This window comes from Enoplosus armatus, chromosome 12, assembly GCF_043641665.1.
Source record: "Enoplosus armatus isolate fEnoArm2 chromosome 12, fEnoArm2.hap1, whole genome shotgun sequence".
In the NCBI taxonomy this organism is placed as follows: domain Eukaryota; kingdom Metazoa; phylum Chordata; class Actinopteri; order Centrarchiformes; family Enoplosidae; genus Enoplosus; species Enoplosus armatus.
Window position 1 is genome coordinate 13312332 of NC_092191.1, and position 22527 is coordinate 13334858.

Genomic DNA, 22527 nt, shown 5'->3' on the forward strand with positions numbered 1-22527 from the left:
AAATCCTATTCAGACAGAGAGAGACTTCCCACAGCTTGTGTTTCCATCCTACAATAGTTTCCTAGATGGCAGATCCAGGCTGAAAAACAGGATGGGTGAAATAAATCTTAGCTGGTCACAGAGACTTCTTGCTTCACTGGTGAGGTGGAAAATAACAGGCTAGGTGCTATAGTGGTGGCTGTGCGAAAGGTTCTTATAGATACATATGAAAATGTGTTGAGGATTTATTCTTTATATTGTTTGTTTATGCAGTTGGTTTGATTGAAAAATATAAAATGAAATAAAACACAACAAACTATAAAAGTAAAGGCCTATAGCACAAAATATCCATAAAATTCAAGCATGATACAGGATAAAAACACTAAGCGTAAATACTAAAACGTAACTTAAATCAACACAAAATTAGCTGAGAGGGGTCAATCGAATGCTTTACTTATCTATCTATAATGACATTTGTACTCAGTGTAGAGCTGTTTGAGGTCAACAGTGCACTGGAAGGAAATGGTATTATATCAAATGAACATATGTATATGTGTACTTCTGCATAAAACACACCAATGAACACATCCCAGTGTGACCTCTAACCTGTGTTTTCCAGCAGTTTATAGGTCAAACTAAGTAAATCAGTCAATTTTAATCTAATGGTCTGATTTTTGTCATTCTTGTGACGGATGAGACTGAGGCAAAGCACTCAGAGGCACCTTGATCAGGAGGACAGGCATGCAGCCCTGGCTCTGTTCACCCCGCCCTCACTCAACGCTGATTGGCTGAGCGCGTATCAGTGCGGCCTTTTATTGGTTCACCCTGTTGTCAGTGTTATCTGCCAGCTCTGAATACCGCACGACCGGGGAGGCATGAAGACTGATAACGAACGGTAAGCGGGATACATCGCTGGTGGATATACGGAAGAGGACGCAGGACGCACTCTGCTATGGTAAGAGCCAAACTGACCACATTTACTGGAGGAGGTTTTTATACGAAAAGAGCAAGAGGCAAGTGGCAAGAGACTCTACCGCTGCAGTCATGAGGTTAAACACCGGAGACAACATAATCCCCTGAAGGCAAGAGATGTTCTGAAGTTGGATGCCGGTTACTAACGGTGTACATTCAGGGTTGTTTTGCATTTAGGAATATTAATGCAGTGTGACTTGTATGAAAAACTTTCCTTTTCGTTAGCTTTAATCTGCTGCCCTCCTATAAAAGTACACGTTCTTTACAGTAATAGCTGCAGTAGAAGTAGATCATTCTTCAGCAAGGGATATGCTGATAAATGTCTCTCTCCAGTCAGCGTTTGTCTTTAAATGTAGACTGTTGTGGAAAGGATTTTTTTTAGCCAAATTTGGCTTTGTGTGCGTCATTTGGAGCTCCCCTGGACATTTTTACGCGTTGGATTGTCCCGGGGCGCAGCTGCCAGGGTAGGTGCGATAATTGGATACGAATCTCGCGACGATCAAACCAATTAGCAGACCTGCAATGAAGGTTCTTTGTCTACCGAGGGATCCTGCACGCAGAGGTAAGGCGTAATGTAGTCACAAGACAAGAGACGAGACGAGAGGAGACACATTATGTAAATTCACCTGAATCAGAGCATCACCAAATAGAGTGACCCTTATCTTCTTTGCACAGCTCTAAGCCTTTGGTCCATCTCCTGTGCAGCCATGTGCAGTGGCTGAATAATTCATAATAATGGTGACAGACTGGAATCCTTTAAGTTATGGAATATTTATACCCCATTATTGTGTATGAATATGTATGAGAGATAGACTGACCATCCCATTATGCACTTACTTTGTCAGCAGTTTCCTTGGATGAAGGTGGAGGTGGGCAGAGGTCATTAAAGGGAGGAGGGGGGCTGATAGGTGCTGCTATTGCCTCAGCAATTAACATAAACACTTTTTTGGAAGTCCATTAGAGGAGTTTGGATTTGAGAATCCAGCTGTATGAAGATAATAAGAGGAGCAGCAGCTGACACAACTCTAATAGACTCTCGTGTCCATCTTTCGTGCTCAGTGTTCATTGTTTAGCTGAATTTGCACCTCGCCTCCCAGAGATCACTTCCCAGTCAGACAGTGGTGTGGTCAGTCTGTTTCCTGGTTTTTGTGGTGACTATCAATGCTCATGCAAGCATTTTTCTCCATCTATTTTTTTCCTGAGTAACTTCTGTTTCAGCTGCAGGAAATGCACAAGAATCACTTCCTGTGTACCAGAGCTTATTATTGGGAAAGATCTGCCTCATTTGCTTTTAAGAATAACTATAATCAAGGATTTGATGAACCCGGGTAAATGTATTATGAATGGGTCAGTAATGAGTGGAGCTGCTTTTACATTAAATAAGTCACACATCATTACTTTAACTGATTAACCTCCCTTCTTCATCATATGACCAAATGCACAGCAACTAAATGGATCAGAATCAGAAAGTACTGACAGCGGTCCCAAACAATAACTCAGCCAGCAGCACTTTTGAGGAAATACAACATGAAAACCTCTAAAGTACACTTCTCCACTATCCTACTTATTCTGTTCCTGCAGGTGGTGTCAGAGATCATAATCCAAGTTCAGCTGAACAGTCAAACAGTGTCGCGATGGGGCAATGACACTTTACAGATGAGATGTACAGTACATAATGCTTTAAACACTAGGTGGCAGCATCATAGCACCAACATCATGAGTTGTAGCAAACATTAAGCTTTAGTTAGAAAAGGTAGGTGATAAGATGTTCTGACATTTTTAATGAATTCCTTTCCTTTCTTCTCTAATAATCTTATGACTCTTTAAGTAGGTTTGTCAGACCGAAGCTCAGATGTATAATGTAAATATAAATACTCAAAATTATGTTGCTTTCTATACATTAAACTTTTCATACTTCACATACCATGAACATTATGTATTGTTACTGAATACAGTAACATTACACAGTGATAAGACAAATAAAAAACACATTGTTAGGCTATAAAAGTTGGTAATCAATAATTTGCCACAGCTTATTTAATGATTCGCACTTTCAATCATGTGGTTACCTTTGCATTAGAGGAAGATGTTGTGTTGGTGTGTTGCAGAAAAGGTTAAGCAAGTCTGCAGTTTGTGTGAAAGCATTTAATACGTTTGGTGAACAGTCTTAGTGGTAGCTATAATTCTAAGATTTGGGATGTTTTGTTCGTGAAAGCATTAAGTGTGTAATAATGAACAACTGTAATGTAAATCTTCACTGGGATTTTAACAGTGGTGGAAGTATTCAGATCATTTACTTAAATAGAAGTTGCAACATCTCATTGTAAAACTACACAATTACATGTCAAATTATACTTAAGTAAAAGTCCAGGGGTATTATCAGCAAGTAAAAGTATTCATTAGGCAGCAGAATAGCTCTTCTTAATGCGTTTTAGTTTTAGTGTATAGTTATTTGTATAATTGTTGTTGTATTATTATTACTGATGCATTAAGCAGCAGTTTAATGTTGTATTTGGTTAATTACTCATATGCTGTTGAGAAGTTTATCATAAAACAATGCAGCACATTTAATAAGATGATCGTAGGTCTAGATGTGCTGTGTAACATCTCAATCTGCAAAGTAGCTGTCACATAAATGTAGTGGTGTGAAAAGTGCAACTTCTGTAAGTACTAAATATATATTAGGTTTTAAGGGGGTTTTGTTGTTGGCATATCAGTATCCGATTTAACCCTGTCAACAATGAATTATATTTACTTCAAAGGCACCCAACTGCTTTCAGTGTATTTACTGATGTCACACTAGATATGGAAAAGTCCCTTAAATTTCCCAGTTGGTCTAAGGCAAAGGTGCTTATGTCGAGTAATTTACTTTCACTTTCCATTTTACAGCCAAGTGCTGTGAAGCAAGTGATAACGGGATCACATAGCAGTTTTGCAAGAGTCCATATCAGTGCCAATAGGTACTTTAGGTGCATAACAAAACAGGTTAGTACACGCCTTGGTTAACTTTCCATTACCCAGGTTATGGTGCTTTTGTCCACAATTGGAAAAAAGCTAATTTTAGGGTCCATGGTTAAGGTTAGGGTTAGTGTAAGTCTCCAGGAAATGAATGTAAGTCTACGTAATGTCTCCAAAAGTGACATCAGTCAACATGTGTGCTCTCTTGTGTCCCCATTGGGATCTATCCTGTCACATACTCTACAAGAAATCTCAGAGCTGGTCTGACGCTTGTTTACTAGCCACCATAAAACACCCACTTACAATGGTCCACGCCCCTCATTCACCCGGACGTCTCAGTTGTGCAACACCAACAGTAGTCTATAAAAGTATACATATATAACTATAACATGTGATATGCACAATTAAAGGTATTGTGTTTTCCAAAACACCTCCAGCAGGTGCTCTTATATCCAGCGGTCGCCTCTGTAGATTTTACAGTAGAGTGCCAAGGAAAGAGATATTTATACATTCCCATTGTAATGCAATACACGGTTAGCTCCTGTTATAGCTTAGAGATATTTGTGCAGATGTTTTGAGTGAGACATGTTTGCTTTGTGGCCGCTGCTGACTCACATCCTGTAGTTTATTAACTAAAGCTGAGGCTGTGGGTTAAGTGACCTCTCATATCCTGCCAAGGAAGTAATTGTCTTTCCTATCATTCAGCTCTAAAGAAAATGAAGGAGTTTTAACAATAAATAGCACACACAGTCATTCTATTGTTCGGATATATTTATTTTTTAAAAACAATTCCCATATTCATATAAAAATAAATAACCATCTAAGTGTCTTCAGTTAGCTTTTCCAGCTGCATACACAGAACTACACATAAACAATACATTGACCATTTAACAGTGTTTTAATGCTAACATTTATGACAAGCCTCCAGGGCTTAGTTTTCAGTCATTTGCACAGAAAAAACAAAGCTCCAGTTTAGAGGAGCTTGATGTCTGAGCAGTGTGACATTTATAGAAAGAAAACTGGCAGCATGTACGCGCTTCTCCCCTTGCAGTAACTTTATATCATGTGTCAGGCTGGTCGACTACTGGGAGTAAGAGGATGAGGATTTCCTGTTGTGTCCCCGGTTCCTCTGTCGAGGCCGCTGCTTCTGACCTCTCCCTCTCCTCCTCCTCTTCAGGCACAGCTTCACATCACGACCCACCTTATGAGCTCTAGAAAACACACACAGAAGTACAAACTTTTAGTCTGGGGGCAGGGCTGTGAATTGATACTCCTGTAGTAAGAATCACACAACGTCTTGATCAAAATGAATCCTCTCAGCTGGTCAGAGATAATGCACACTCCAATAAGTTGGACAAATATTTGGATTCAGTATTTTTATAGTGGCATGAATAGCTTTTATGGAGGAATCCATCATATACACTGAGAAAGGAAAGAATGAAAAAATCGCAAATTTAGGATCTAATAAAACATTTCGTTTATTACCGCTATGTTAGAGGCAGTAGCAGACTTTCTTTTCAGTCTCTCACGGAGAAAAATATGTGGATGAAAGATCTAGAAACTGCTCAACTAGGTGCTTTGTTAGGACAAGAACTGGCTTGGCAACAAATAAGATAGTGTTGTGTGATTTACGGGAAATATGAAGATGGGTGGAACCCCTCCAGAACCAATTAGACACTCGGCTATTCTGTGATCTGTCGTAATAACAATATTGCTTATTGCTGCTGTCGTGTGCAAAGGTCATTGCAGAATTTTTTCACCTAAATTGAGAGATTACATGATACTTGACAAAGTAGGTTTAGGCTTACGAAATCTTTAGAGAGGAAAGGTTTCAAGTTTCACTGATCAATGCTCTCACCTATTCCAGCAGCGAATCAGCTGTTTGCCCATCGGTGCCTCGGGATTCAGACACACTGGCTCGTTGTTACTCCTCAGAGTCACACTGGAAAACACATGTAAACCCGCACATTTACTCACACGGCGTGTGTGTGTGTGTGTGTGTGTGTGTGTGTGTGTGTGTGTGTGTGTGTGTGTGTGTGTGTGTCTGCAGGATCAGGTACTCACATCACTGTGATTTTGTCACAGCTGGGGCTCTTGTGGTAGACTGTGAGCTCTCTCAGTTGCCCTCTGACACCTGGTTGCGTCTGTGGACACAAACATCTTCCCGGGACAAACGTGCCGTCCGACTCTCTCACTGCACGGACACAGTAACAGGATTACAGGTTAATTCAATACAGTGCAACAGGAGCAGAGATTAAGAGACACTTGCTGTATCCAGATTTTATTCAATAAAAACACACAGATATATGCATAGACAAATGCGCAGACTCCTACCTGTGATCAGTGCACAGCAGAGGCTCAGGAAGGCAAGCTGACAGGCTGACTGAGGATAAAGCTTCATACTGGAGACGAGCTGAGCGTTGACACTGAGCCCCTGAGCCACGTGTTGCTGTTTTATACTCTTGCTCCTCCCCCCGCACTCTCAGAGCTGGGCTTTCCGAACCAGGAAATTCCCCAAGGCACTTTCCCTCTAAAATATCAGGACACAGGGATCAGGGACACCATTCCTCTGGCTTTGTCAGAAAAGACTTGACACCCCGAGAACACAGTGACATACAGTGATTAATAGGTTCACTTTCTTTTACTGTGCATTGAAGTTATTGGACAAACAAAGACAGTGGTGTTTCAGGCTGGTTGTTTTCTTTAGAAACTGTGCTGCAGAGGTGACTGAGTGGTGTTTCTTTTTCTTATTATTATTACTATGATGCCAATTGTTTATAACAAACTTGCCACAGCAGCAGGAGTTATCCTTGAATGTGTTTTCCGGGCTTTGTTGAGCCTTGCCTCAACATTTTATTAGTCCGTTGGCTCAGTGTCAACAACACCATGTGATTTCTCCTAATTCCCTGTCCCTGCTTTTACCACATGAGCCATGTGTTCAACAGCGTTTGATTTAAAAAATGACCCAATCCTCACATTCAATCAAAAATGAAACATGACAGCACATAAAACTAATGTGCATAATTTATATTCATCAGTGGTCAAAGGAATTTTCTCTCTGGTAATAATAAAGGTTATCTGTACATGCACATCATCATTTACATTAGATTACACAGTGTTATAGAGATAATACAATCTTTATGTCATTCTCATGTTTTTCAGCTGGCCTCTAATCAGAATGGGTGAGCGTCAGACCTACGTGAAGCTCAGTGAAGAGAAATTTATACCAAAGTAAGTCCTTTCAGTTCTTTCACTGCACAGTAGTTACGAACAATAAAGTAAAATCACAATGGTGATTTATACATGTATTAAATGTCTTCATTGTTTGCACTGTGGGAGAGCTACGAGCGCTAATCTGCCCTTTGTGGTCTTGTGTTCATATTCAGGTCTGACATCTTGTCACTGCTTAGGACCTACAACTGTTACCACGAAGGGAAAAACTTCCAGCTGAGGACTCGCGAGGTAAGAAAAAGCTCAGCTGCAGACAGATCACTTGACAGGAGACAGCGCTGGTGGACAATTGCTCAGCGGTGTGTGTTGGCGTGTTGGATTGCAGGACACACAGTATTGTAAAATGGGTCACACACATACCAAAACCAAACCAGTTAAACCATCACTTTGACCAAATAAGCTTTCAGTGTGGCTGCAGTCCTGAGAACAGACCTGCGATTCCTGGGCTATTTTCCAACATGCCAACGGCTGACAAACCACAAAAAGCCCCTATCTCCCTCAAAATGAAAATGGAACTGGAAGGAGGGAGGGATCTCAGATTTTAGTCGTATGCACTAACCGCTTAGCAAAGTATTTCCACAGTAAACATTTTGCTGCTGTGGCTGTTTGCAGGAGTTTGGTCATTTGTTTGATAATCATTCTATGGGTTTTGTGGTCAGGAGTTCCCCTTTGTGTTCACCAGCAGGTTTGTGTGTGTGTGTGTATGTATGTTGAGTGTGTGTGTGTGCAGGGCAGGGTGGTCATGAACTATCCCTCGTTTTTGCCCCCCCCCCCAGCCAGACCCACTATATTGTGTCACTCTGGGAAAATCCCCCTCACATATATAACATGGGTATATACAACATACATATGTACATATGAAATATTGACATAATGTAACCAAAAATTAGAATACAATCGCTTGAACCTCTTAAAAGGGTCATTTTTACAACATCAAATTGATGGGAAGATGTTAAACAGAACTTTAGAGCTTTAATGTGGGATTCAGTCATCTTCAGTCAGTAATTCAACCAAAACATGTTGCTTCACTAATCGCTAAATAGATTCAGTACAGGTTTGTAGAACAACCTAGCTTTCTGTGTTATTACTTTATACTACTACTACTTCTGCACTCACAGTTACCTGTATTTTGTTAAGAACAATATATTTGCTTTATTGGTAATCAAATATTAGCTGTATAACAGTATCATAGCAGCGTTTTAGCCACATTGTTTTGCTAGTGTTGCCTGAATTTAACAAATTCCACATATATTACATGAAAAACTGTTCACTCTAGTTGTAACTAAAATATTGTTCATCAAAAATGTTAATGGTAAGCACAAATTAGCATGAATTAGCCACCACACTTACAGTCGCCGTAACACTTGATGGGAACACTGGGCTACTGTACATCATTCAATCTTAAATCATACTGTGCCAAATGTGGTGATATTGGGCGATCTATTTTGTATGTATTGTGCAAACACAGCATCACAAGCTCAGTCTAGTGTGACTGAAATGCTGAATTTTCTGGCAAAAAAACCATTTTTTTATAGCAAAGCTATACAAACATAATCTGATCGTCTGAGTGGTGATCTGAAATCGGATCCTGATAAGTATTCTGTTGTAAAAAAAAACAAGTTTAAACTTGTTCCACTGTTCAGTTTGTACTGTGAAAAGGAACTCTACTCTTTGATGCATTTGATGCATGCAAAGATTATGCATAATTTATGACCAGTTTGAACTGGTGTTCAGAAGGCATGTGAACTGTGAGTGGGCCGAAAAGAGGGACGCCTGTACTGGAGAGTGGATGACCTTCTGAACCCCCAATTTTGTGGAGTTAAATCAGTTGAACGTCAGCCAGGAGGGTCTTGTGGGAGTGCTAGGAGTCTGATGAGCCGAGCAACTGACCATGTGCATGTCTCGTCTCTGACTTGGCTCTAGACCCTCCTGGCTGACCCGCAACTCAACATCACTCCACAATCGGGGGCGGCTGTTCAGAAGGTCATACACTGTTGAAAACATGGGTGGCATGTCAATGAGGGTGTGTGTGTGTGTGTGTGTGTGTGTGTGTGTGTGTGTTATGAACTGGATTCGCTGACCCATCACTCATCATCACTGCGGTCACATGCGTGGTATTCAGTAAACCATCAACTCATTTATAACTGGCATTAAACAGGACCCACTTTGTGTCATCAGTAAATTCTGCTGGTAGTATCTTTAAATGTTAAGTCTCATCTCTATGTCATCTCTTATACTCAGTAAAAACCTACAGGTACATATAGTGCACGACCTCTTGTTGTTTTACTGTCTGTTTGAAGGCTCTGTTCCTCTCCTCTGACTCAGTCCCACTGCACCTTACGTGGTGATGGAAGTGCAGGCCGATTTATCTTTAATTTACTTCATTATTTTAAAATTTTGAAAAAAGTCCTAGAATCATTGTCTTTCCAAAATAATTACTATGAGAATTAAAACTAAGACATGAAACAACAAAATCTAGAATCACAATTTGAAGCTACAGAAACTCTTTTGAGATTGAAGGTTATTTCGATGTGTGTGATACAATCAAGCTCCAGAACAGCTACTAAATGGACCTTGTGGTGAGATTTTTTTCTCAGCTGTTTTTTTTCAGTGTCAAGAATGAAGTTTCAATCTCATCTCTTAAACCAACATGGATGAGGTGCCCTTAAACTGCTCAGAAAAATGGATACTTTAACATACAGTGCATCCGGAAAGTATTCACGGCGCTTCACTTTTTCCACATTTTGTTATGTTACACCCTTATTCCAAAATGGATTAAATTATTTTTTTCCCTCAAAATTCTACACACAACACCCCATAATGACAATGTGAAAAAAGTTTTTTTTAAATTTTTGCAAATTTATTAAAAATAAAAAACTAAGAAATCACATGTACATAAGTATTCACAGCCTTTGCCATGAAGCTCAAAATTGAGCTCAGGTGCATCCTGTTTCCACTGATCATCCTTGAGATGTTTCTGCAGCTTAATTGGAGTCCACCTGTGGTAAATTCAGTTGATTGGACATGATTTGGAAAGGCACACACCTGTCTATATAAGGTCCCACAGTTGACAGTGCATGTCAGAGCACAAACCAAGCATGAAGTCAAAGGAATTGTCTGTAGACCTCCGAGACAGGATTGTCTCGAGGCACAAATCTGGGGAAGGTTACAGAAAAATTTCTGCTGCTTTGAAGGTCCCAATGAGCACAGTGGCCTCCATCATCCGTAAGTGGAAGAAGTTCGGAACCACCAGGACTCTTCCTAGAGCTGGCCGGCCATCTAAACTGAGTAATCGGGGGAGAAGGGCCTTAGTCAGGGAGGTGACCAAGAACCCGATGGTCACTCTGTCAGAGCTCCAGAGTTCCTCTGTGGAGAGAGGAGAACCTTCCAGAAGGACAACCATCTCTGCAGCAATCCACCAATCAGGCCTGTATGGTAGAGTGGCCAGACGGAAGCCACTCCTTAGTAAAAGGCACATAGCAGCCCGCCTGGAGTTTGCCAAAAGGCACCTGAAGGACTCTCAGACCATGAGAAACAAAATTCTCTGGTCTGATGAGACAAAGATTGAACTCTTTGGTGTGAATGCCAGGCGTCACGTTTGGAGGAAACCAGGCACCGCTCATCACCAGGCCAATACCATCCCTACAGTGAAGCATGGTGGTGGCAGCATCATGCTGTGGGGATGTTTTTCAGCGGCAGGAACTGGGAGACTAGTCAGGATAGAGGGAAAGATGAATGCAGCAAAGTACAGAGACATCCTGGATGAAAACCTGCTCCAGAGCGCTCTTGACCTCAGACTGGGGCGACGGTTTATCTTTCAGCAGGACAACGACCCTAAGCACACAGCCAAGATATCAAAGGAGTGGCTTCAGGACAACTCTGTGAATGTCCTTGAGTGGCCCAGCCAGAGCCCAGACTTGAATCCGATTGAACATCTCTGGAGAGATCTGAAAATGGCTGCGCACCGACGCTTCCCATCCAACCTGATGGAGCTTGAGAGGTGCTGCAAAGAGGAATGGGTGAAACTGCCCAAAGATAGGTGTGCCAAGCTTGTGGCATCATATTCAAAAAGACTTGAGGCTGTAATTGCTGCCAAAGGTGCATCAACAAAGTATTGAGCAAAGGCTGTGAATACTTATGTACATGTGATTTCTCAGGTTTTTTATTTTTAATAAATTTGCAAAAATCTCAAAAAAACTTTTTTCACGTTGTCATTATGGGGTGTTGTGTGTAGAATTTTGAGGAAAAAAATGAATTTAATCCATTTTGGTATAAGGCTGCAACATAACAAAATGTGGAAAAAGTGAAGCGCTGTGAATACTTTCCGGATGCACTGTAGACCGCTCCGTGACAACTGGACAACATCATCTGCTGAGGAAGATCATGTGATATGATCGAAAGCTTCAGAGCAGCAACCAAATGAAGTTTCTTGTTACTGTATTGTTAGGGAAGAATTTGTGGTGGTGACAACTGTAATGGTGTGGATGTATCACACTGTGACAAGTCATGAATAATCCTCTATCCTCTTGCTCTGAGGATAGCTTTATGCTTGACATGATCTAGTGACATTGTTAGAGCTGACTCATTAAATATGTTGTGGGTAGGAAGGACAAAGCATTACTCAGCAGTGACATTCTTGGGTTGGAATCTGGCCTAAAACCAACATTTGGGAACTCCTAATGTGAATTTGTAGAGAATACAGTGACTGTGTGAATGAGTTTAGATGAAAACCAGCCGTAGACGTGCACCATCATTCCCAGGCAGAGCTTTACTGTGGTCATACTGTATATACTCGACATGTCTGAGTATTTGTTTTTATTGTTGAATGATTATCCAGACTGATGCAAACTCGTTCTGTGTGAATGAGAAATGAGAAGAGGCAGTTGGAGAGGGTACAAGGATTTGTTGTTTTAAGATGACATCATGATCACGTTCTGCAGGTGTAGTCAGGTGATGTGTGTTAGTCATGTTGTGGGAGGACATGTCAGGTGGTTTGACTTGGAGGTTCAGCTCCACCAACAGTAAACTGACTTTTTGAGGTGACTACCTGCCTACAAAGAGAGCGACCGTATTATCAGTAATAACGTAGATGATGCTGATTGTGGTATTTTCTTGGTATTTTAATAGTCTGATCAGCTTTTAATGTGGTGTAGTCAGAAGATTTCAGTCAGTCAACACTGGGCTCAGTAAAACACAGCAGAGGCTGAATGTATTTGTCTGCGCCTGCTCTGGAATAACCTCAACTATCAATCTATGTGCAAGCTGCTCCCCCTAGTGGCTGTGTCAGGTACTTTTCAGTTTAAAACTCCTCCGCTGTAGCACCATTGATTACCATCAGATGGCAGTGAGATGCTGGCTGTTTTTTAGATTTGAGTCTCACTGCAAAAAATCACTGGTGTTGTTGGTTCTGTAGCAGTGGTAGAGGAAGTATTCAGATCCTTTACTTAAGTAGAAGTATCAAAACAACAATAAGAAATACTCCATATGCAGTTTCACTTTACTTCACTTTACATCTAGTTTAAGTAAAAGTAAAAAGGTATAAGCATCAAAGTATACTTAAAGTACCAAAAGTAAAAGTACTCAGTATGCAGATTGTCCCATTTTAGAATAATGTATATTATTATAGAATTATAACTATTGATGCATTTATGTGTTCATCACTTCAGCTGGTAAAGGTGGAGTAAATTTGAATTACTTTATATTCTGCTGGGTAATGTGTGGATCAATAAAGTCTATCTTATCTATCTATAATAATATATCATCATTTATTTGTTGATTATATTGATGTTATTATTGAATCCACAAAGCAACTAGTAACTAAAGTTATCAGATAAATGTAGTGGAGTAAAAGTGCAATGTTTCCCTCTGTATTGTATTGTAGTGGAGTAGAAGTAGAAAGTAGAAGAAAATGAAAATACTCAAGTAAAGTACAAGTATCTTTGGCTAATAATATGTTTTGTGTGCAAAATATGGTCTGAAAATTAACTTGTAATTTAAACAGTCAAATAGATATAGTTTTTGCCCTCTAAAATAGTACAGCTGTTTATAGTAGCATAAAATGGAAAAACTCAAGTAACTCAAAACTGTACTGGAGTGCAGTATTTGAGTAACAGTACTTAGTTACATTCCAACACTGGCCTGTAGATACGACCTCTTACAGTCTCTTAATACATCCATGGATGCAATCCTGACAGTTGCATTTCAACTATAGCTGTAACTAAAACTTGTTTTTATTATCAGTTCAGCTATCGATTATTTTTTCAATTAATCATTTAGCCTATAACACTGTCTATCACAGGTTCTCGGAGCCCAAGGTTATGTCTTCTAATGTTTTGTCTGAGCAAAAATCCAAAACCAAAAGGGATTCAGATTACAATAGAAAACCGGAAAAGAGCAGCAAATTCTCACATTTGAAACACTGGAACCAGAAAATGTTTGCCATTTTTGCTTTGCTTGATAAATGACTTGAAGGATTAAACAATTATTGAAATTGTTGCAAATCATTATTTTATCCTATTAGCTACTTAATCATTTGAGCTCCATTTTCAACTGGATTCACGATGTAATGATCTTCATCTCTTTTATAGAGTAACTTTAGAAACAGCAAAGAATAAACAGTTTCTTGATTATTTTAGTATTTTATTACAAACTATATCCTTTACATCTTCACAAAATATTAAACACTGTAAACATGTAGACTTGAGTCCTCAGTGCACAGAAATAAATAGATCTTCACTCGTCTCACGAGCCATACGGTGATTTTGTCTTTGTTCAGCCATCATAATAAATCCCATCATACATTGCGTTGTTTTAATCTTCATAAATAGAGTTTGATGATGAGAAAATGCCTCCAGGGCTTCCAACAACAACACTGTCTCTCTTCAGTTCGTTATCTGTCCAAACAGCCAGTCTACGGGGTCTTTGCCCCGGCAGTCTTCTGTGCTGTTTAGACTCAGACTGTAACGCCTGGAAGTCCTCAGTGTGCGGGGAGACCCGCGAGGAAGTGAGGCTGAGACAGAGAGCTTCATCTGAGCCTTTGAGAAGTGCCGCAGCCTGGGGGACCTCTGGAGTCTGACGGGGCCGCAGCTTGGGGCCTCAACAGGTCGGGCGAGGGCCTGGATACTGGTCATGTAGTCCTCTAGAGACTGGGAGCTCTGGGTAGATTGTGAGGATGAGGGATGGATGGGCAAGTCCTCGAGCGTCTCAGTAATGGTGGGTAAGAGAGGCAGGGAGAGCAACAACCGCCTACCTTTCATGCTGCAGCAGGAGAGGAAAAATAAATCAGTTAGACTTTGTCTACAGACTTCAATGACATAAAATAAATGAAACAAATCTACATAGTAATTTTAATTTACTGTCTTAATTAAGGTCTGTGTTGCTAAAAAAAAATCTGCCACAGTGGTTGTTTATCTGCATTGGCTGTTTTGCCTGCTGCCTTTTAGCCTTTTGCTTTTTAATTGTTTTAATACAACAGATAAACTAATAACTTTACATATCCTCTTTCCTTATTTGATAGTGTGAATTACAATGAAGAAACAATGTTAAAATTGCTGTCAAAACTAATTCTTCTTAATTCTTTTGTATCGAGTAAAATATGTAACATTTCTACAGTTCCTTTAAAATCAACTTGTAGAAATTTGTAAGCCCTCTATAATAAAGAATAGATGATAATGAAGAACAAAAAGAAGAAGAAACACTCTCACCTTTGATGCTTGAGTTGCAGGTTTTACACGCAGAGTGAAACAGAGTGATGTCTAGTCCGCTCGGTTGAGTATGACTGGACTGGAGCTTGTATCCAGGCTTTATAGAGGCACGCTGAACCGGAGCGATTAACCACTACTTCCAAAAATAGCTCTGCTGACCTTACTCACATCTCTGTGAATGTGTGTGTGTGTGTGTGTGTGTGTGAGGGTGTGTTCATGCCTGTTCAGGAAACTCAGGAGTGGCGGGTTAGGGAGGTTCAGTGGTGCAGCTGCTCTGAATGTTTATATTCCAGAAACAATGAAGCCCTGGAAGCGATCTGTTTTACCTCCAAAAACCCACTTTCTGCCTCTTCTCTCCTCTCTCTGACATTTCAGGATTAAAATAATTGTTATCCAACTAAAAATGGCCTAATTTTGATCCCAGCACTGTACAACCACAACATAATGATTAGAAGTGTAAAGTAAAAAAACATGTTAAACCATTAACAGTCTATAAACATGAAAGACATCTATGCAGCGGCCCTGACAGCATGGACAATTAGTTTAACTCCATAAGCTGTTTGTGTACAAACACCAACAAATCACATGGCTGAGATCCTGTGTGAGCGTCCTCAGTTGTCACACAGACAGCTTTTCTGCCTACATCTCAATTTGTTTTACCTACAACCTACATTTCTGATCAGTTTTCAGTCTCGAGAAGCCTTTTGATTGTTTAAGTCAAGTACACTGTTGGCAATTTCTCTTTCAGACAAAAAAAAATTCATAATTTCTCTGTTTCTCTGTTATCTACATAATTCCCATGAAGAGTCAACACTTTTACAAGATATATTTGTGTTTACGAGGACGCTTTCCTTTAGTAGTACTTCAGCAAAAAATTCCACAGGGTACCCACAAATTTTCAACTGGTATCAGCTGATGAGACTGACCTCTGAGATTTAAATTGCTGAAATGTTCTCCTTCTAACTTTTATCTGTAGCCATCAGACATCTGTATTACATTAGTGTAATTAGTGTACCTCTGTGACAAATTGATTTATAGAATTTTCCATAAGCAGAATCTGAGAAAAAGATCAGCATTGTATTCTGGGGTATAAAATTAGACATGGTGATGATATAATGAGCTGTTTGAGAGCGAGTATCTGCTCTGTGACAGTGAGATTATAACAGTAACAGTTGCGGTGAAATATTTGATTTAATACTAGATCAGTTGTAATATATGCATGAATGTCCAATCTTGGCTTCACGATTCAGTCCAACATACTAGAGAACTTTATTATTTATTTTTGGTTTTACATTTAAAAGCCAACTGTAACAGTCTTAAACAGGGTGACACTGTTTTCTTTACTCACAACATATTCAGCAGTTTCTTCTAAATTTAGAGTTTCAGTTTTGTGAAATCAAAACGCCTCCCCCTGCACGTACGTGACCCACAGCAGTCGTGCCTCTGTTCTCATTATTGCTGCCTTCTCAGACGTGACTTCACCCTTGTACTGTGTAAAAGGTGGCGGGTCAGACTTGATGGGGTTTCTCCAAGATGAGAGGGTTCACCCTGTAGCTGTGAGCGACTGTTCCTGCACGTACACCTGATATTGAGCCGCTGTGGCCTTCGGCCAGCAGGATATCCCCTCTGGCCACGAGTGCTGATGATTATTGTTATATGTGTGTGTGTGTGTGTGTGTGTGTGTGTAGGAGGAAGGAGAGCTCATCCTCGAGGGGTTGCTGAACATCTACTGGGGTCTACGCCGACCAATCAGACTTCAGATGTACGATGACAATGAAAGATTCCGTCTGAACCGGTACGAAGACCTGATCCAAACACTGACGCCTTCATGTGCTGAACAAACAGATGTGGGCCTTGTAACCACAACATTATCAACAGGGACCTCTCACACAATAGCAGAGAAAGTCAAACTCTAACAACTCACCTCTTTGTTCACCGTCTGTATTATTTAGTTAAGGAAACTGAGAAAACTAATTTTACCTGTGTAGTACAAGATGTTTCTGTACTCAAGATTTAGTCAAGTTTTGTTTTTTGGCAATACTCTGAAATAAGATATAGATATAGGGTATAGAGGAGATTTAAGTTATCTTCCTCATCTTCTCTCTTGTGTCTTACTTGAAAAAATTGACTTCAACATAAAGGACAGTATTTTTAGGAAATGCAGTGTGTCCAAAAATTAAAATATACCAGTGTATATGACAAACCACATGCAACCTCAGGTCTAATATCTTTAATAACCTGCATAATGTTAAGTGTGAAAGTTTATCTTTGACCTTGGAAAAAAAACCCTGCCTTCCAGCAACAAGAAATCTAGGAGTGGTTGCTTCCAGTCTTTGAGTTGAGCTAAGCTAACTCCCTCCTGGCTGTAGCTTCATTGTTAACTGATAGATAAATATAGTGGTTTTGATTTTCTCTGAAAAGAAATGTCAAACTATTTTTTTAACTCAAGGTCCACCCAATAGCTTTTTCCAGGACCACATCTCAATAAAGACTGTGAGATGCAGTTGAAAGTTCTTGAAAAAAGCTAGAATGTAAACCCTGAGTTAAGATCTGCTAAACGTTATTTTTGCAAAACACCTGGTTGCAGTTTAAGAATTGTATACTGTAAAGAGTGTTGGGAATGTTGACATACAGTAAACACGTTCTACAGAAACGATACATCTGCTGTGGAGAAGCAGCTTTCAGTGGAGGCTAACAATAACTCACTGGGCAGAGAAACCGGACTTGCTGGTGAGTAACACACACGTGCTGTCATTCTGTCTCTCAAACACCTGCTGGATTAATGCAGATTACACACACATGCCGAAACAGATTAGAGCTCCACAAGTTCTCCATTTAGCATGTCCAATGGAAAGGTTGACTCACGTGTTGAGCACAGATTAACATGAGAGGGCCATCTAGATCAGATCACCAACACTATAGATAACCAGGGTTAGACTACTTAGTCATGAGTCTGGCCTTTTTAAGCTGTTCTGTCAACTGCAGTCATCTCGCGGGGGTCGTTCTTGACTACAGAATTATAATTGTGATATGATGATCTTAATGCTGTTTCAGAGGATTTACGATTCTAATGGAAACACTGAACCCTCACAGCTAAGTTGAATTGTTTAGGTATTTGTATTTAACTTACACTCCAGATTTCACTCCATCTTAATTTGAGAGTAATTGATAATGTGTATTTTACCACAAAGTTAACCCTGAGGTGAAAAAACTGATAGGCCTAACACTTAAATCTGGTTTAAAAACATGGCACCTTGTATGGGATTGGAAAAAATAACATACACTTTGAGAGGCAATCTTAGTGTTTATAAAGAAATCTAGAAACCATTTAACTGTTATTTAAGATCCGGTGACGTTGGTGATCATCTCATGAATAAATGAATAGCATGCAAGGGGTGAAAAGTAGGCAATTTATTTATTCATTTATTTATATGGAGTTTGCCACTTTTTGCCACTTATATAGTCTCTAAAGATAGATAGATAAATGGGTATATGTGATTATGAAAATGATGGGTCACAGACAAAGAAAGCTGAAAGAAAAAATCAGGAATACCTAGCATGTGGAACACCACATGTTGACCCACCTTTATGTAAAATGATCTGCAAACTAACCGTCACACATAGCTGCTGACGTATATAAAAAGGCACCACCATCTAAGGCACGCGGTAAGAGAGGTGTGTTTGTGTTCACGTCCATCCCTGAGGTGGTGACGTTGGCGGTCAGGAGGAAGAGGATTCTCCTCAGCTGCTGCGGACCAGGAGTGACGCTTCCTTCATGCGGGTTCAGAGGAGGTCAAAGACGCACACTGCCAGAGACTTGCAGCGCTTGCGCACGCACAGGTTTTCAATCAACGGACACTTCTACAACCACAAGGTACCATGAACAGAACACACATACAAGCACACACATTAATGTATCCCGTAACTCCAGGTGAGGAGGGGCAGAGTTTCCTGTGCAGGTGGGCCTGCTATGGGCTGATTTCATTAATGTGCCACAGAGTACACTGCGTTCCTTCATCAGTTCCTCCTGAATACAGTCTGTGTGTGTGTGTGTGTTGTTGTTGAACCAATTCCAGCTGCAGACTGCGGGATTTCCTTTCTGTTTTAGAGTTCCTGTTCAAAATGTCCAAAGTGTTCCAAGTCCAGGAATCACTACTCAATCACAAGAGTTGATGAAGCAAAGTTCCCAGTACTTTGTGTCCTCTCTGTTAAAGATTGCTGCATGTTTGTCTCTCCTCCAGACATCTGTATTTACTCCAGCCTACGGTTCGGTCACTAATGTACGAGTAAACAGCTCCATGACGACTGGACAAGTCCTCAACCTGCTGCTACACAAGTTTAGGGTAAGCAGTGAGACGCTGGTTACAGCTGGTGAGTGGTGTGTCAGTAAAACTTAACACTAATCTGTATTTGTGTATTTTAAGGTGGAGAATAAATCTGAAGAGTTTGTCCTTTACATGGTGCACGAGTCCGGCGGTAAGTCGTAACTTTCATTGTGGTTCTAGAAATATTGATTATTTGTGGTCAGTCATTTTCTTTGTCTATGACCTTGTAGAGAGGACCCGACTGAGGGATGGTGAATACCCGCTCGTGGCTCGTGTGCTGTATGGACCCTGCGAGAAAATCTCCAAGATCCTCATCACGGAGGCCGACCTGGGAGAGGAAGTCACATACGATGTGAGTCTGGGCCTCCTGCCACCTCTCTCTCTCTGTTCTCTCATCTTGTTCTTGATCAGTGACCCCTTTTTCATTTTTTGCATAGTCCTCAACATAGACATGCAATGATACAATTGGCCAATGATAGACAGCTGGATTAAATTTAGCAAGCTGAGGACAGTTATCCTGTTTCAGGACTGATGTAACAATAGGCCAAGATGACCGACTGTGTGTTGTGACTGCACTGAGGAATATAAGTACAACCAGATTGTTGCTGGAGAACTTTTCTGGATTGGAATCACTCTCATACGTATCATCAGTTATACAAGTTAAAGGGTCAGTTCATCCAAATAACAAACTTACCTCTAATGGTATCTAGTCATAGTTTTGTTTTGAAATATCCACTTATTATTTCTGCCTCAACCCCTACACAATGGAGGTGAATTAAATTTTGTTTGTGTTGCACCGAGAATTAAAAGATTACATTTGAAATATTCAACCCAAATGTTTCTTTCCAGAAATAAACTCCAGGTTACTCTGATGAGACAGACACTTTCTTTGGAACTACTTTTCACTGAAAATATAAAAATTATTCACTCTGTGGATTATCCAGAATAACAGGAATGTATTATTAATTTTTTTAAATGTAAAGAAAATGTGTTCTTTGTTTGTTTGTTTTTTTGTTCTGTTGTAATTGTGGTGAACTGACCCTTTAAGATAGTGGTTATTACTGTGTTTTACCCTCTACAGGAAGGGTATCATCTTGTGTTGCAGACATTCAACTTAGTCCAACTTTTATTATTATTATTTTTTTCTTATTGTTTTTTTTGGACAGAGAAAAGAAGCGTGAAAGTTATTTGGGTGCCTGTGTATCTACAGTGTGGGTGCAGGTTGTATCATATAATCAAGGACATGTGTCGCTTGCTCATGCTGATACGTTTGAATCTTTTTTCTTCCCAGGTTGCCCAATACATAAAGTTTGAGATTCCTGTTTTAGACAGCTTCGTAGAGAAACTGAAAGAGGAAGAAGAACGTGAGATAAACAAACTAACCAAAAAGTAAGTCAAGGGGCTCTCTACTCAGCAAACACAGTTACAAAACAAGTTCCAATCCAGACAAAGCCTCCTTTAATGACACGTCTATTTCATTATGTGAAGCCAATATCTGTGTCTCCTGCCGGCGTTGCAGAATCAAAACAAGGCCTCAGTGAGGACAGTGTTTGTGTGTAACATTCATCACTCACTGTTGGCAAGATTGTGTAATCGCTGAAGTCATATGACTGAGATTTCAGCCCTGTAACCCTGACATTGTGTGTGTGTGTGTGTGTGTGTGTGTGTGTGTGTGTGTGTGCGTGTGTGTGTGTGTGCGTGCGTGCGTGCGTGCGTGCGTGCGTGCGTGCGTGCGTGTGTATCATGGTGACCATTCACTTGTGTTTTTACACACACCGGCATATTTCATAATCTACCAGGCACACACACTTGTAACTTCCATTGTTGTATTCTGCATGTATTAATGTGTGTGTGAGTCTTTAATCATGTGTGTTTCCTCACCTCTGCAGGTACAGTGCTCTGAGGTCGATGATTCAAGACCAGCTGGAAGGCAAAGATCACACGAGTGACAGAGTATGAGTGTTTCTGTATGCATCTGATCGACTGTGTGTGTGTGTGTGTGTGTGTGTATGTGAGAGGGGGGGGGGGGGACACTAATGATTATTGATTTACAAGTGGAACATTTCCAAAGGCTGTAGTGAATGTAGAGGTAAAGGTAAAGGGTAAAAGTAAAGGCTACAATAGAACCATATCAAACACCAATGTGCTTCTACTTTTTAGAATTACATATAACAGTTTGTATGATCTGTTGTCATTACTATGAAGTGTATCACTGCTTTGATATATCTGCTATTGATATATTTGCATTTTGTATGAAAATTCTTACTGCAAATTTGGATATTTATACAAGCTGTTTTTGGTAATGTTTTCTCTGGCTTGGACCGTTTTATGTAATAAACAAGTTTTAGTGTGGCCTTTATAAATGCTGTCGGATCTCTGCTGACACAAAACATACTGCCCAGCTCGGACTTCCCACGAAGAAAACAGCCGTCTTTATTATTTCCTGTACTTCCACGGTGACTGGAGCAAAGATTAGCATTGTTCTCCTGAGTGACCCTCTTTGCCAGCTAGTTCCCATAAGCTTTGTGTGTACGGGTATGTGTGTGTGTGTGTGTGTGTGTGTGTGTGTGTGTGTGTGTGTGTGTGTGTGTGTGTGTGTGTGTGTGTGTGTGTGTGCGCGTGTGTGTGAACCTATCAACATTACACAATGGGGGTATCCTGAGAGAGGAGGGCTGCTCCTTTTTCCCACAGTTTCACAAACAGCAAGACTGCTGTAATATTTGGTGGACCAACCGTCACCTCAAACACTGACCTACAGTCAGTTGACCATTGTTGTTATTTGATTAATCAGATAATAATAATAATAATACCCACATGTGCTCCTCTTGTCTCTTGTAACACAAATAACAAAGCAAAATCCAAATAGAAAAAGCTCAAATGTTTTTTGTTGAGTGAGGAACTCCCGGCAGCTAATGAGTCACAATTGAAAAGGTAAAGAAGGCCAGTTGTGTCTGTATTGCTGGTTAGAAAAAGGAGGAGGAGGAGGAGGAGGAGGCAGACACATTAACGTTGTGAATGGTGAAGAGCAACTCATGCTTATAAGTTCTGAGGTCTAAACTAGAAATTTGAAGTTGAATGTACAATAAGAAGTTCTGTATGATGTTTTACAGAGTGGAATTGTTACCTAAACCAGGGTTAGAATAAGAACTACCTTTTGAGAATAATAAATAAAGACTCAGAAGAATTGACCAATTGTTTTCTGTTATTGTTTTTGTTGAGACGCAGAAAATAAATCACCTAAATGGGAAGTTGAGAACATTGTGTGTTGTTCTTGATATATGAATAAGATATTTCCATAACAGAATTACACAGGCAGGTCAGGAATTAAACTAATATTTACAGAAATACAAATATTTTAA

The 22527-nt window shown here is 40.1% G+C and overlaps 2 protein-coding genes across 2 annotated transcripts; one reads left to right on the top strand and one right to left on the bottom strand.

The window, feature by feature from the left end:
* The first annotated feature begins 869 nt into the window (after positions 1 to 869).
* rassf4a (Ras association domain family member 4a) lies at positions 870 to 22356 on the top strand. The gene is made up of 11 exons (XM_070915726.1): positions 870 to 934; positions 7072 to 7140; positions 7296 to 7371; positions 16532 to 16638; positions 17494 to 17573; positions 18548 to 18717; positions 19085 to 19186; positions 19268 to 19319; positions 19399 to 19520; positions 20460 to 20557; positions 21058 to 22356. The coding sequence occupies exons 2-11, from the start codon at positions 7088 to 7090 to the stop codon at positions 21125 to 21127; spliced, it is 930 nt and encodes a 309-aa protein (XP_070771827.1). The 5' UTR covers positions 870 to 934; positions 7072 to 7087; the 3' UTR covers positions 21128 to 22356.
* Positions 4663 to 6324, bottom strand: LOC139294323 (C-X-C motif chemokine 11-like). Its single transcript, XM_070916178.1, has 4 exons — positions 6244 to 6324; positions 5974 to 6103; positions 5768 to 5851; positions 4663 to 5120 (listed from the first exon to the last, which is right to left on the bottom strand). Exons 1-4 carry the CDS (start codon positions 6308 to 6310, stop codon positions 4991 to 4993), a joined length of 411 nt encoding a protein of 136 aa, XP_070772279.1. The 5' UTR covers positions 6311 to 6324; the 3' UTR covers positions 4663 to 4990.
* Positions 22357 to 22527: the final 171 nt, after the last annotated feature.